Source organism: Gorilla gorilla, chromosome 6, assembly GCF_029281585.2.
Source record: "Gorilla gorilla gorilla isolate KB3781 chromosome 6, NHGRI_mGorGor1-v2.1_pri, whole genome shotgun sequence".
NCBI classification, from domain to species: Eukaryota; Metazoa; Chordata; class Mammalia; order Primates; family Hominidae; genus Gorilla; species Gorilla gorilla.
The window spans coordinates 51,466,768-51,482,086 of NC_073230.2; the positions used below are offsets into that span (position 1 = coordinate 51,466,768).

The 15,319-nt window shown below is 39.2% G+C and overlaps 1 protein-coding gene across 2 annotated transcripts in view; it reads right to left on the minus strand.

The window, feature by feature from the left end:
- Positions 1-2,191: 2,191 nt before the first annotated feature.
- RALA (RAS like proto-oncogene A) overlaps positions 2,192-15,319 on the minus strand; it is an 88,467-nt gene continuing 75,339 nt past the window's right edge. For both annotated transcript variants that reach the window (XM_031013242.3, XM_063708519.1), the window contains 2 exons: positions 13,139-13,313; positions 2,192-4,184 (listed from right to left, as the gene is read on the minus strand). In XM_031013242.3, coding sequence (XP_030869102.1) covers positions 4,062-4,184; positions 13,139-13,313 — 298 coding nt within the window. In that variant the 3' untranslated portion in view covers positions 2,192-4,061. The remainder of the gene's footprint in view (positions 4,185-13,138; positions 13,314-15,319) is intronic.

The following is a 15,319-nucleotide window of genomic DNA, read 5'->3' on the forward strand; positions in this document are numbered from 1 at the left end:
AGCCTTGCAAGTTTTCATGTGTCTCATATCCTCTCTTAAACAGATGTTAACTGTTCCTCCACCCTGTCCCCAGCCCCATCAATGGTGCCTGGGTCCTGATTGAGAATAGATGACCAAACCTCACTTCCTGCCCATTTGCCGTGCACCCACAAGGTATTGTCTACAGTAGCTGCATGCAGAACTGCTACAGTAGAGGACTGAAATGATTTTGCAGTTAAAAAAATATGGGAGGAAAGCTCTGAGCTGCCAAAGGAATGCTGCCTCTTTACTGATGTTATGGAAAAAGCAGAGTCAGACCTGGCTCCACAGCTAAGCTCTGCACAAGGTTTTGCCTCTTGGCTCTTGATCCTCTTAGCAACCAGGCTGCAAGCACAAGAAGCCTCTTTCCCATTCACACAGCAACATCTGCAAGCTTTCAGTCATTCAAGAGGCTGCAGCCCTGGGGAAATCTCGGGTGTTTCCCACTTTAGTATAGCCAATAACTAACTGTAATCTGAGCTCCATTCTGTTGCTTCTCCACTGTGCAGTGATTAATAAGAGCACGGACTCAGAGCCAGACTACTTTGCTTCCAATCTCAGTTAATAATGACCAGTTCTGTGGCCTTGGGGAAGTTATTCAAATTCTCTATGCCTCAGTTCCAACATCTGCAAAGTAAGGATTAATGGCACTATCTACCTCATTGGGTTAAGTATTAAATTTAGATATATAAAAATACAGTATCTTGCATGTCAGATATACTCTTTGCTAATATTATATGGATTGACGATCATTAAGAAATAAGGGGCCTAGTTCGGCATAAGGAGAATGAGACCACCTCTAATCTTTTTGAAACTTCACTTCCTCTCCTTATACATGGGGTACTTTCTTCAGTATGAATCTCTGCAATTGTCCCTTACGCCTGTTTGTCCTTCACTTGCGTATTCCCAACCGAACCCACAGCAGGCAGTCCATCAAAATCTATTGAATACTAAAGGCACAAAGACCTCTACTGACCTGCCATTCTTGACTTCAGACACCAAAGGAGGCTTTTTTTTTTTTTAAATACAGATAGGGTCTCACTTTGTCCCCAGTGGCTGAAGTGGCTTGTTCATAGCTCAATGCTGCCTCGAAATCCTGGGCTCAGTGGATCCTCCTGCCTCAGCCTCCCTGGTAGCTGGGATTACAGGCGCGTGTCACTGTGCCTGGCTAATTTTTTGATTTTTTTGTAGACATGAGGTCTCACCATGTTGCCCAGGCTAGTCTTCACTCTTGGGCTCAAGCAACCTGCCCACTATGGCCTCCCAAAGTGCTGGGATTACAGACTTCGCCTAAAGGAGACTTCTGACACTGGATTACTCTGAAACCTCTACAGAAATTTTAGTAAATGCTTTGATAGCTTAAGGTAGTAACATAAAGTTGCCAAATTTTTACGTTCTTCTCACAAAATTTTGGGACATGACTTTCTAACTCCTTCAGGTGAGCAAGACCATGCCCAGCTAATTTTTTAATTTTTTTGTAAATGGGGCTATGTTGTCCAGGCTGGTCTCGAACTCTTGGGCTCAAGCAAACCTCCTGCCTTGGCCTCTCAAAATGCTGGGATTATGAGGCATAGTATTTAACATCATATTCCATATTGGTGTTAAGGATCTGTACACACAATGAGATTTAAAATTATGCCAATTATTACTTAAATGTGCTCATTCTAGCACTGCTTATGAGTTACGAAATTAAAATGAACCAGATTTTGAAAGGCTGTGCTCAATATTGGGCCGGATTGTTTCTAACTTGCAGGCTATTCGATAGTTAATAGGCCACGCTTCCCTCAAACGTTGGCCTGAAGCTTGGTGAAATGGTACAGGGTGTCATTCTTCCCACAGTTTGGAAATTGTCTCTGGGGGTCATTCTGATTAGAAAATGAATATAAAGCTGTCACCTATTCATTCTAGAGTTTGGAGCATTCTAAAAGTAATGTACACATTTGTCATTTCATGACGGCATAGAATATCTTCAATGTAGTTGTACACGAGTCCTTCCATTTCTGAGCCTTGATTAAATCTGAGCAATGCTGACACTGTTATTTAGGAAATCTGGCATTACACAAAAGAAGTCTCCAAACTGAGAGCTCAAAAGATTTAGTTTGGTAAAGATGCCTCATTCGATACATTTGAATGTTACGTGTTACATTGTAAACACCAAGTAACACCACAAACATTTTAAAAAAGGAAGTTTATTGGTCTTTAAATGGCTCAAATTGCAAATAAACAAATCGGGTAGTGGCATCAGCCTAAGATACGTGATGCATCTTTGTCAGTTGGCTTCATAGCACCTCAGTACCCAGGAGAGGAAAGGTCTCAAAGCAAAGTCACAATGTTAGTGGTTAGGACCCCTGGTTAAATAAGACTGTAATGAGTACACATGGAGATTGTTGGGCCCGCTGGCCAGTGTTACATTGGTAACTTGAATTCCGCACATGGCATAGCCTATGAGAAATACGAAATGAAAGATGTACATCTCAAACCCTTTAAGGACAAATATTTAACATGAGAAGCTGGATGTAAATATCTAAAGAGTGAGTTCCTAAAAAGACTATTTTTAACTTTACATACACACCTGTTACCTGGAATGCCTGAACACATCTTTGACCTGTTCAAATTAGGACTGAGAAAAAAGAAAAAAATACTTTGTTGAATCAACTGTCCTAGCCCCACTGCAAAGAGGAAAAAAAAAAATCTGACAGTGGCATATTTCCCACTGAAATTATGTCCCCAAGTAGCATGCTAGAATTCTTCCAGCAGGTACACCACACAATGGTGACACAGCCTAACGTGTGGTCAGTGTGTGCCACACGTTTTCTGCACTATACCCAGGTTTGATGGCTTGATGTTAACTTCTGAAAATGCAGCTACAGTGTTCATTATAAACATAAACAAAAGAATTACTCCTAATAATTCCTGTATCAAACTGTAACTTTATGAATATAAATTTAGAAATGAACAGATGGCAAGCATGAATATTTTCCCGAAGTGTTCTAGTGCAAAATGCATTAGCACTACTGACATTTTCTTCCTATGCCCTGCTCCCAGATTAAAAACTTAACACTTACATGCTCACCACTAGCAGAAAGGAATTTCCAGGGACCAGAATCTCAGAGAAAAGGAGGGTTCATTCAAACGTAACTGGTGCTGAATCCTCGCAGTTGAAAATTATCTTGCAAGTATATGCTGGCCCTTCATTTAAAATGAAATTGCAGTTTATTATAAAGCGATCAAAGAGCTCTGGAATCTTATTTTCAAGAACCAGAGTATGGCACACATTTTAAATTTGGACAGACTTCTAGCGGACAGTTACTTCTCAAGAATTTTCTATACAAAAGCTGTGCCAGGCATGTATTTTCTCACCAGGACACATGGGGCAGCAGACCCCTGGCGTCAGTAAGAACACACCCAGAATGATACAACCGGATATTTTTCAGTTTCTAAATTAAGGCATATTCAAAAAATTCCATGTACAAGTTTACACCACTTTTCTAAGTTACTCACCAGGTAATTAAAGCAGATTCACAGATGAATTACTCTCAGTTTAACTATATGCAACAACCATGCCAATAACTTTTCTTCTAAATTTTGCATAATAATGGTTAAAAAAAGTGGTAGTTTAACTATCATGTTCACAATTGTCATTTTTCAAGGCAGTAGAAGACCAAGACATTTTAAAATGATATAAAATTTAAGCTTTATAATAAACACCAGAGGAAGTCACCTTTCCTCCCACTCCCCACCCCCATTTCACCTCTTCAATTTCAAGAAAGACTGCCCGAGAAACACAAGCTTACACGCTACATTCAGGACCATGATAAATGTAGGCAATTATGAAATAAGTTGAACTCTGCTTCTTGGTGAAGCCACATTAATTTCTTTTTAAAGTAAATTTGACTTTCATTGCAGTTCCAATTCATGCTTTTAGTGATATACAACAATTTCCAAAATGTTAAAGTAATTTCAGTCAATTAAGCCTTCAATGGCAATGCTTATAAATTATATTTATTAGTATGGTCAAGATAAGAAAGGAGTTTGGGCTTTGATTATAAAATGCAGCATCTTTCTCTGATTCTCTTGGCTAAACTTTTCCTCTTCTTTTTTCCATTCTTTTCTTTGCTGTCTTCCATCTTTCTCGCTCGAATTTCTCTCATTAAATCAAAAAATACCTAGAAAGAAAAAAAATAGGATAAATAAAGCAAACAGATACATGAACTTGGTACTTCTCCAAATCACAGCAGTAAACTTTGGGGGTAACAGAAGTATAAATATTTAAGAGCTCTTGTTTGGGAGTACAGAGCGGAAAGCATAAAACTAAAGCCTGATTTTCCTAGTATCTTCAAAAAAGGAGGAAACTAGGAAGTTTTCTGAATTACACTTTATGGTAAAAATGTTCATATGTAATAAAACCTGATCTTTCTGTTCCAGTTTTCGAGGCAAAAGTCTAAAAAGTTCTATAAGGTGACGACAGACCCAAAGATAGAACTCAATGGATTATATTTAAGTACTTTATAATCAATAAATGTATTTTATTAATTTATATTTAATAATATATGCTTAAATTTATATTTAATAATTTGATTATATTTCATAACTTGGTTTCCTCAGTTCCATTTTTAGAAATGAAGCTGAGGAAGATGGGTGTATGCTTTATCATCTTGATACCAGACACTATGAAACAACTTTGTCTGTTACTCTGTATTTGAGAATTTATCAGTTTTTGTCTGATGTCTAGGAACCGGTAAATAATGAGATATTAGCATAGTAACTAAGAAAATTAAGAGTATAACAATTCAAAGTTAAATTTCAATAAGAAATTCCTCTGTTCTATAACATAGAAGGGTCTGGAAGGCTACACACTCACACTCCTACTCCACATAAACGGCTGAGAGTATATGATAAAAGGAGGAATAACTTTTATGATCACTTTTGAATTCTGGATTTAAAAAATGTTTTTACTTATACAATTAAAAAACTCAGTAAGACTAAAGCAAGAAATATGAAAGCGACAATGAGTGCTGTGAGTAAAGAAGCGTGTGTATGTCATGACTGATGTGGCCTTTCCTAACGCGTCTGAAAAAAGCAAGGCACAGAATAGCAGATGGAGTGCTACCTGTGTGTGTGTGTAGGGCAGGAGTATACATGGATTTGTTCGCCCTTGCACAAAGAACAATGAAATAATAAACCAAACCCTAATAATCAATTTCATTTTGAAGAAGGGAGGAGGGTACAAGGAAGAGTGAGGCATCTCTGAGTGTATCTTGTTATAGAATTTCTACTTTAGAGACATAGGTGTTTTACGTATTCAAAAATAAAATTAGGCCAGGCATGGTGACTCACACCTGTAATCTCAGCACTCTGGGAGGCCGAGGCGGGCAGATCACCTGAGGTCAGGAGTTCTAGACTACCCTGGCCAACATGGTGAAACCTTGTCTCTACAAAAAATACAAAAATTAGCTGGGTGTGGTGGCGGGCACTTGTAATCCCAGCTACTGGGAAGGCTGAGGCACAAGAATTGCTTGAACCCAGGAGGTGGAGGTTGCACTGAGCCGAGATTGTGCCACTGCACTCCAGCCTGGGCGAAAGAGCAAGACTCAGTCTCAAAAAAATAAAATTAAAAAAAAAATTGAAAATAAAACAAAATAGCAAATCCTAAAAATTGAAAATCAAATTAAAATAAATTAAGACTGGCCGGGCGTGGTGGTTCATGCCTGTAGTCCCAGTACTTTGGGAGGCTGAGGTGGGCGGATCACCTGAGGTCAGGAGTTCAAGACCAGCCTGGCCAACATAGAGAAATCCCATCTCTACTAAAAATACAAAAATTAGCCAGGTGTGGTGGCGTATGCCTGTAATCCCAGCTACTCGAGAGGCTGAGGCAGATCACTTGAATTCAGGAGGCGGAGGTTGCGGTGAGCTGAGATCGTGCCGCTGAACTCCAGCCTGGGCAACAGAGTGAGACTCCATTTCAAAAAACAAACAAACAAACAAGACACAAACAAGTAAGACTGACTAGAGGAATTATTTCAAAGGTCTATAAGACAGCATAGAAAGTATCTATTTTAGAATAGATGCTAAGGATAAAAATAGAAACAAAATTCCAACAAAACAAAACAAAGACAAATCTTAAACTTTTTTTTTTTTTTTTGAGAGAGTCTCTGTTGCCCAGGTTGGAGTGCGATGGCGTGATCTCAGCTCACTGCAACCTCTGCCTCCCGGGTTCAAGAGATTCTCCTGCCTCAGCCTCCCAAGTAGCTGGGATTACAGACAGGCACCACCATGTCTGGCTAATTTTTGTATTTTTAATAGAGACGGGGTTTTGCCATGTTGGCCAGGCTGGTCTCGAACTCCTGACCTCAAGTGATCTACCTGTCTCAGCCTCCAAATGTGCTGGAATTACAGATGTGAGCCACAACACCCAGCCAAACTTCATTTTGTAGTTTGTTTGTGGCAGCAATGTTGCTCTTTTGGAACTATTTTATTAATGCAAGGGAGGAATTATGTTAATGTAATTTAGGAACCAAGATCTTCAGTGTAAGAGAAAAGATACAAGTACAAAATCAAAGATGTAAACATTTGTAATGTTAAATTTGAATTGGAAATAACAATATGATCACATTTTTTTCTTTTAATAATACCTATTTCCTAGAACTATTCACTGAAAAATGACAACACAATAGCAACAAGCAAATTATGTCATTATGCTGTGGCTGCTAAATATCATTCCTCCTAAACAGAACCTGAGTTCCTTAGATGAATGGCTGATTCCTGATCTGCAGCAAGAAGCATAAAATTTAAGTCAGAAAGCAACGAAACTATCAAAGATGAATGGGCTGAGTCAAACGGACATAGGACCAACATGAAGGAGCATAAACGGTTAAAGGGAAAAAAGTATAAAACACACACCCACACACAAAGTATGCAACAGAACGGAACACAATGATGACATAAAAGCCATGAGTTTTTGCCCCTAGTGGTTGTGATTCTATTTCCCCAGAGACTAGGAATTTCAGAAGACCTCTGTTTCAAGTCTCTGGCTAACTAGCTAGGACAGGAGGTCTCGATTCTGACTAAATGTAATTATTGGAATACTCCCAGTATTGCTTTCTAATGCAGATAAATCACTATGAAAAGGAAACTAGACGAAGGTTTAATTTCTGATTTTATTTTCAATTGAATTTTTTCTGTTTAATTGACACATATTCACAGAGTACACAGTGATGTTTTGATACATATAACGTACAGTGACTAAGACCAGGGTAATTAGCACATCCATCATCTCAATCATTTATTATTTGTGTTGGGAACATTCAATATCCTCCTTTCAGGTATTTGAAACTATACATTATTGTTAAGTATAGTCATCTACAATAGTATAGTACACCAGAGCTCATTCCTCATATCTAGCTGTAATTCTGTATAATTTAACAAATCTCTACCTATCCCTCCCATTCCAGCCTCTAGTATTCTCTGTTCTATTTTTTACTTCTATGAGATCAACTTTTTCTAAGCTTTTACATATGAATGAGAACATGCAGTGTTTAACTGCCTGTTCCTGGCTTATTTCACTTAATTGTCTCCAGTTCTATCCATATTGCCATGAATGACAGGATTTCATCCTTTTCAATGATTGAATAGTACTCTATAGTGTATATCTATCACATTTTCTTTATCCATTCATCTGTTGTTGGCACTTGGGTTGGTTCTGTATCTTGGCTATTGTGAACAGTGCTGTAACAAACAAATGTCATTAGTAGGAAAATGGCTGAATTATGGAAAAGTCTAACCATGGAATACTTTGTGGTTTTAAAAAGAATGTGGATACATCTATATGCAGTGACATGGAAGAGCTGTAGGATTTGTCATAAAATTTAAAAAGCGCACCACAGAAATATGCTCTATATATACAGATACAAAATATATTACGTGTGTGTATATATATACACAAATCCTATTAACACAGGAAGAAAAAACAAGCAAATGCAAACTTTCCCTTAGAGATATGTATGCCTGCTATTAACGTCTGGAAAGACACACCCGTGTTAGCACTGGTTACTGAAAGGGAGGGGAAAGGAGTGAACTATGGGAGAAAAATGACTCATTTTTCCTCCTTATGTTTCTATATTATGAATTTTTCTTTATATAAGCATGTATCCATGTATTACTTATACAATGAAAAAACCCAAATATGATATTTTCCAAAAAATACAATGTATTTCTACCAAAATTCTTCCCTCAACATAAAACTGATTCTCTTGACATAATAAATCACACTGCCCCTTTGGACATCTGTTAATATTTGCTCAACTTCTCTCTATTCTGCCAAAATGTTCCTTAAAATCAAGAGCAACCCTGGACTCGTGAATTAAGACCCAGAGCATTTAGCTAGAAGGATACTAACAAGGTCACTGAATGAATCCAATGAGTACACAAGTAGGATTGCCCAGATGTTCCTCTAGCCTCGGAGTGATTCCTCTGTGACAAGCATGGCTTCCTGAGACATGCCATGCCCCAGCTCTGGTGGCTATGACACTTTTTCATGACTAGATTTAAAATCTGCATCTTTGAAACTTCCACCTAATGGTCTATTTGGACTCCAGATGAGGATAACGCATGAGCTAATGATCTTATGGAGAGCTAGCATTTGTTCTGTGACAAAGCATGACACTTCACAATTTAATAAAAGGAAATAACACTTGCTATTCCTGAAAATTTGTGATCAGGCTTCTAGTAGTGGATGACATAAGAAATGGGAGATACACTAGCTATTCCAACCATTGTTTTGTTTTGTTTTTGAGATAGGGTCTCACTCCATTACCCAGGCTGGAGGGTAGTGGTTATGATCTCGGCTCACTGCAGCCTCCACCTCCCAGGCTCAAGCAATCCTCCTGTCTCAGCCTCCCAAGTAACGGTGACTACAGACATTCGCCACCACACCTGGCTAGTTTTTGTATTTTTTGTAGAGATAGGCTTTTGCCATGTTGCCCAGGCTGGTCTCAAACTCCTGGGCTCAAGTAATCTGCCTGCCTCGGCCTACCAGAGTGCAGGGATTATAGGTGCGGTGGCACCTGGCCCCAACCATTGTTTTGAGTAAAATATTGAAGAAAGAATGTGAGCATGTGAGCGCCAGAGTTGGCCAGACCCAGAAGCTGCAGATGCCACCACGAACCCTGTGACCTTGAGCCAGTTATGTAATCTCCCCACACCGCAGCTTCCTTGTCTAAAAAGTGAGCATCAGAAGAGTATCTATGCCTCACACAATTAAGGATTAAATAGTTGGTACTTACCACAGTGCCTGGCTCTTATAAACACAAACAAATATTAGCTTTTCTGATTATTAGATTATTTCCTCAGGAAAACAACCACGAACACAAGTATAACCTAATTCTGGAAACTGAATAGTTGCTGCAAATGACTTTTACATAGCCACTGAGGTACTTTATCTGGTAGCCACTCTGCAGGATGTAGCAGTACATGAAATTATAGTCTTCAGTATGGATTTGCACCTCACTTTACAAGCAGCCTCGTTTAATGTAATTCTGTTTTGGACAGGTGACCACCGACTGCAGACTGTATTAACTGAAACTGGCCACAGCAATGTTTCCTATGTGCTTTTCCAGAATCCTGCCACTTTTCATCAAGAGCTGAAGTCTATTCCCCTTCCTTCTCAACCTAGGTGAGACTTTGTGACTATCTCCAACCTGTAGAATGAGGTAGAAATAATGCTGCATAACTTCAGAGACTATGTCATAAAAGGCCGTATGGTTTCTGCCTGGTTCTTTTTCTCTTGTGACACTTGCCCTTGGAGACTCTGCCCACTGTGCTGTCAGGAAGCCTAAACTAGCACATATGGAAAAGGCCACATGGAGGAGCCCACCTGGAGAGGAACTGAGGCATCCTTGGATAATGGCCAGCATCATCTGGCTGAGCCAGACATGTGCGAACAAGCCTTCAGAACCTAAGTTTAGGTACTTCCAGTGCCTAGACTTGAAGCTTTCAGCTGAGGCAGCAGACACTGTAGAGCCAAGCCATTTCCACTGTGCCCCGTTCAAATTCTTGGCCACAGAATGTATAAGCAGAATAAATGACTGTTTTACCCATAAAGGTTCTGGGGTGTACTTTGTTATACAGCCATAGTAACTAAAACGGCCTTATACCTTTATTTTATTTTTTATTTTTTGAAAAAGTAACACAGTCGTACCTCAGTATCTATGGGGGATTGGTTCCAGAATGCCCGTGGATCCCAAAATCTCTACCTACTCAAGTCCCGCAGCTGGCCCTGCAGAACCCATGGATGCAAAAAGCCAGCCCTCCGCATATGCAGGTTTCACATCCTGCTGTATTCTCTGTCTGCATTTGGTTGTGGATGCAGAGCCCACCGACATGGAGGCAGACTGCATCTGTGAAAAAAAAATCTGCCCAGCTCAAATCCGTGTTGTTTGAGGGCCAAGTGTCCATGAATATGGCAAAAAGTTCACAAGGGTATTTACAGTGAAAAAAGCATAAACTGTGGCTTAATTCTCTGGAGGCAACCACAGGTACCAGAGTCTTACATATCCTTATGATGTGTACATAGATAATGTGTATGTATGTGTGTTTAAAACACATGGCAGCAAGCTACAGACACCACTCTGTACTTTGTTTCACTTACTTTATAATTGAAGATCATCTGATACCAGCACATTTAGTTCTATCCTCATTTCTTTTTAATGGTTGGGCAAAACTCCATTATTTAAACCAGTCCATTACTGAACACTTGGATATTTCCAGTCTTTTGCTTCTAAAAATAATGCTTCACTGACTACCACTGAACATACATGTATACGTGAGTGCATAATTTGTTCTGTATAATAACATTTTTAGCACTTAAATTGCTGGGTCATAATTCTGATGGGTATCACAAAACTGCCCTTCCACCAACGTATGAGAGGTTCCTGTTTTTCTATACTCTTGCTAACAGTATATTCTATTCTCAACCTCTTTGCTTTTTTTCTCCCAAAGTGACGGGTAAAAAAAGGACATCCCACTATATTTTAAAGTTGTACTTCCCTTTTTATAAGTGAGACCGAGCCTCTCTTCCAGTTTAAAGGCCATTTGTGTTTCCTTTCTACGACATGCCAGTTGCTGTTTTTGGGCCATTTTCCCTAGGCTTTTGTCCTGTAAGAGCTGTGCTAATACAGACACCATACTTCCCAGGGCCTCTGATGCCAACAGATGATCACCACAAGGACTGTTACAATATAGCTTTCTATCTTGGACTGCCAGTGTCTGCATCTCTTCCCCACTCCCCTTAGGTTCAAATAGTTTTTATAGTGTGTTCTACAACCTACTCGAAACATCGATTAGAAAAGTATATATATGCTATGAGAATGTTCAACGTTGCCTTTTAAAACCTCAAACACCCTCAATCTTAACATATATTTTCATTAGTACTTTAAAAATATTTGCCATACAAATTGTCTCTTCAAATCTATAATTTTCTAATGACTTAGAAATGGCAGGCACAGGCTGGGCATTTTACATACGTGATTTCATTTCATCTTTACAATAATCCTATGAAGCAGGTATTCTTGTTCCCATTTCCAAATGGAAGCTAACTGAAATACCCAAGCCCTAGTTACTGTGTTCAGAAACCATGGTTCCCAGGAAACTATGATAGGGCATGCTATGGACTGAATGTTTGTGTCACCCCAAAATTCATATACTGAAACCCGAATTCCTTATGTGATGGCAATAAGAGATGGGGCCTTTGGGTCGTAATTACGTCACTAGGGTAGGGTTGTCATAATGGAATTAGTATCCTAAGAAGAATCAGGAGAGCTATCTCTCTCTCTCTGTCATGTGAGGATACAGCAGGAAGGTATAAGGAAATCCAGCAAATCAAGAAGAAAGCCCTCTCCAGAATCATATTGTCTAAGACCTTGATCTTGGACTCGCCAGCCTCCAGAACTGTGAGAAATAACTTTGTTATTTAAGCAAAACACACATACACACACATACACACACACACAGACACACACACACACACACACACACTTGCCCTAGTCCTAACCTTAGAAAAAACTAGTATCCTGAATAGAATCCTGTAGTACTCACTTTGTACAGGTATCTTAGACCTAAAGGAATCTGACACTGTCTTAAAAAGTTAAGAAGCTTAAGACAGCAATGACACTGTCTTAAGACCTACAGCAAAATAACAGAACAAATCTCAAACTTTTTTTTTAACCTAGTACTTTCTGGATCAGGGTTATAAATCTACAAGCACATGCAGCACTTGCTAGAAGCGTAAATTCTCAGGCCCCATTCCAGACCAAATGAATCCAAATCTCTAGGGGTAAGACCCAAGAATGTGTGTTTATCAAGATTTACAGGCAGCTCTTTTGCCTACTGGAGCTTGAGAGGCACACTATAGAGCCTAGATACTTGCAGGCTGAAGAAAGACCCCACTTGGAGGCCTTTAAGATTCTGTACTACCTCAGCCCAGTGAGCAGTCTTTCTAGATACTGGAGCTGGTCTAGGGCAGTGAGATGAAATGTACTTGCGGGTGTTCCACATCTGGTCTTCAGGAAGGGCCACTCTGAACAAAGCGAGAAGACAAGAAAGGAGGGCAGAGTGTTTACTTTCCTTTCTTTCTCTTTCAGGAGAAAACAAAGGTTGAGGGTGGGGAGTGGAGAGTGGCAGGAGAGATTTTAAAATGCTCTTATCTGGGGGCTTCTTCATCTTGGGAGGTACCCTTATTTTTAAGAACTTAAGTGGGGTTGGGTAGACGTCAGGTCAGAGGTAAGAACGGTTTAGTGCTGGAATCTTGGGACTCACACGATTCCTTCTAAATTATCCAAAGACTCAATAGGATAAGGGGGGAAAAAAAGTCAGGAATGCCATCAGTGCTTTAAAAAAAAAAAAAGTACATTTAGCTGTAGTGTCTCATGTTTTAATGTCTCTTGGGAAGCTAAGGACAAGGTGAACTAAAATTCCTAACATGTATCTGAGTATTCAGGGATGATAAAAATCAACAAGCATTAAATCTCTATTTGAAAGTTTCATAGACTCTCCAGACAAAATGGAGCCAAGTTAAAGCAAACCAACCTATTTTAACATGATGCAGTAGTAAAGAGTCACGTGTTACCTTGTCAACATTAGCTCGTGTTTTAGCAGATGTTTCCACGTAGTTAACATTCCACTGCTCAGCTCTGTTTTTTGCCTCTTCTACAGAAACCTGTCTTTTATCTTCTAAATCTGATTTGTTACCAACCAGTAGAAATGGAACATTCTCATCTTCTTTTACTCTTAAAATCTGCTCCCTGGATAAGAGAAAATGAAAAAGAAATATTAACATTATAAGGATAGCACAGAAAGTTCTTGTTTGCCCCATACCTAGTTTTCCCTATTGTTAACATCTACTACTGTGGTACACAAATCACAATTAATGAACCAATATTGATACAGTATTAGCAACTAAGGTCCAAACTTTATTCAAATGTGCTTGCTTTTTGCCTGACATCCTTTTTCTGTTCCAGGATCCCATCCAGGTTGCCACATGACATTTAGTTTCATCATGTCTCTTTAGCCTTGAGTTGGCCATGGTAATTCTCAGACTTTCCTTGTTTTTGATGACCTTAATAGTTTTGAGGACTGCTGGCTGGCAGTTTGTAGAATGTCTCTCAATTGGGATTTGTCAGATGTTTTCCTCATGATTAAAGTAGGGTTATTGGTTCTTGGGAGGAAGATTTAGAGAGTGCTATTCTTATTGCATCATATCAAGGGTCCCACCAATTGTTTTTTAAAACCCAAATGTGCCAGAAATTACTGGAAGTCAGACCTTGAGCATAGATTTTGCATTGAGAGGTAAGTTATCCACTGTGAAAGTGTCATCAATTTTAAAGTACCATGGTTCTGCTCTTCCTAGTCATGTAAGTCTGAGCAAAGTGCAAAGTACTTCTTACCTCAGTTTCCTCATCTATAAAATGGAGCCAACAATTATACCTTCCTTATAAAGTTGCTGAGGGTTAAATGTGAAGTGCTTATAACTGCACTGACAGAGTAAATATTCAAAAAATGTTAGCTCATTATTAATCTACTGGAAGAAATGTTTTCTTGTAAAATCAACAAACAAAAGGAAATCTGTAAGACTTAGGTTCAATAATTTGCTACCTTAAAAATGTCTCTCCTTTGAAATTATTAAGAGCTGTTGAAGCTATAGGAACGTAAGTAAAGTCAGCCCTCTGTATCCACAGACTCAACTAACTGCAAATAAAAAATATCTTTTAAAACCCCAAAAACAGCCAGGTGCAGTGGCTCATACCTGTAAACCCAGCACTTTGGGAGGCTGAGGCAGGAGGATTGCTTGAGGCTAGGAGTTCAATACCAGCCCAGGCAACACAGTGAGACCCCCATATCTATAAAAAATAGAAAAAAAAATTGGCTGGGTGTAGTAGTGTGCACCTGTAGTCCTAGCTACTCAGGAAGATCGCTTGAGCCCAGGAGTTCAAGGCTGCAGTGAGCCATGATTACATCACTGTACTCTAGCCTGGATGACAGAGTAAGATCCTGTCTCAAAAAAAAACCAAAAACCAAAAAAATGCCACAATAAAAAGTAAAAGAAAATTTAAAATGCAGAATAACAACTATTTACATAGCAATTACACTGTATTAGCTATTAAAAGTAATCTAGAGATGACTTAAGGTACATGGGAGGATGTGCATAGGCTATCTGCAAATACCACACCATTTTATAGAAGAGACTTGAATATCCATGAATGTCGGTATCCATAAGGAGTCCTGGAACCAATCCCTGCCCCGCCCTGATACTGAGGGACGACTATATTTTAGAATAAGAGAAAATGAGAAAATTAAAGGGATATTAGAATGGCAAATCAGCAAAGTACACTTGGTTTTGCAGACTTTTTTTTTTTTTTTTTTTTTTGAGACAGGGTCTTACTCTGTCACCCAGGCTGGAGTGCAGTGGCATGATCATGGCTCACTGCAGCCTCAACCTCCTGGGCTCAAGCAATTCTCTTACCTCAACTTCCCGAGTAGCACACCTATACTATAGGCACGCACCACCACACCCAGCTAATTTTTTTTTCTTTTTTTCTTTTTTTTGTAGAGATGGGGTTTCACCATGTTGTCCAGACTGGTCTTGAACTCCTGAGCTCAAGTGATCTGCCTGCTTCAGCCTCCCAAAGTGCTGGGATTACTGCTGTGAGCCACCGTACCTGGCTGCAGGCATTTTATAGTGATGCTTGAAAAACTGGGAAAAATCTTCTTGCCTTATTTTCAGATTATTCTATTCTGTGCTTCTTAGACA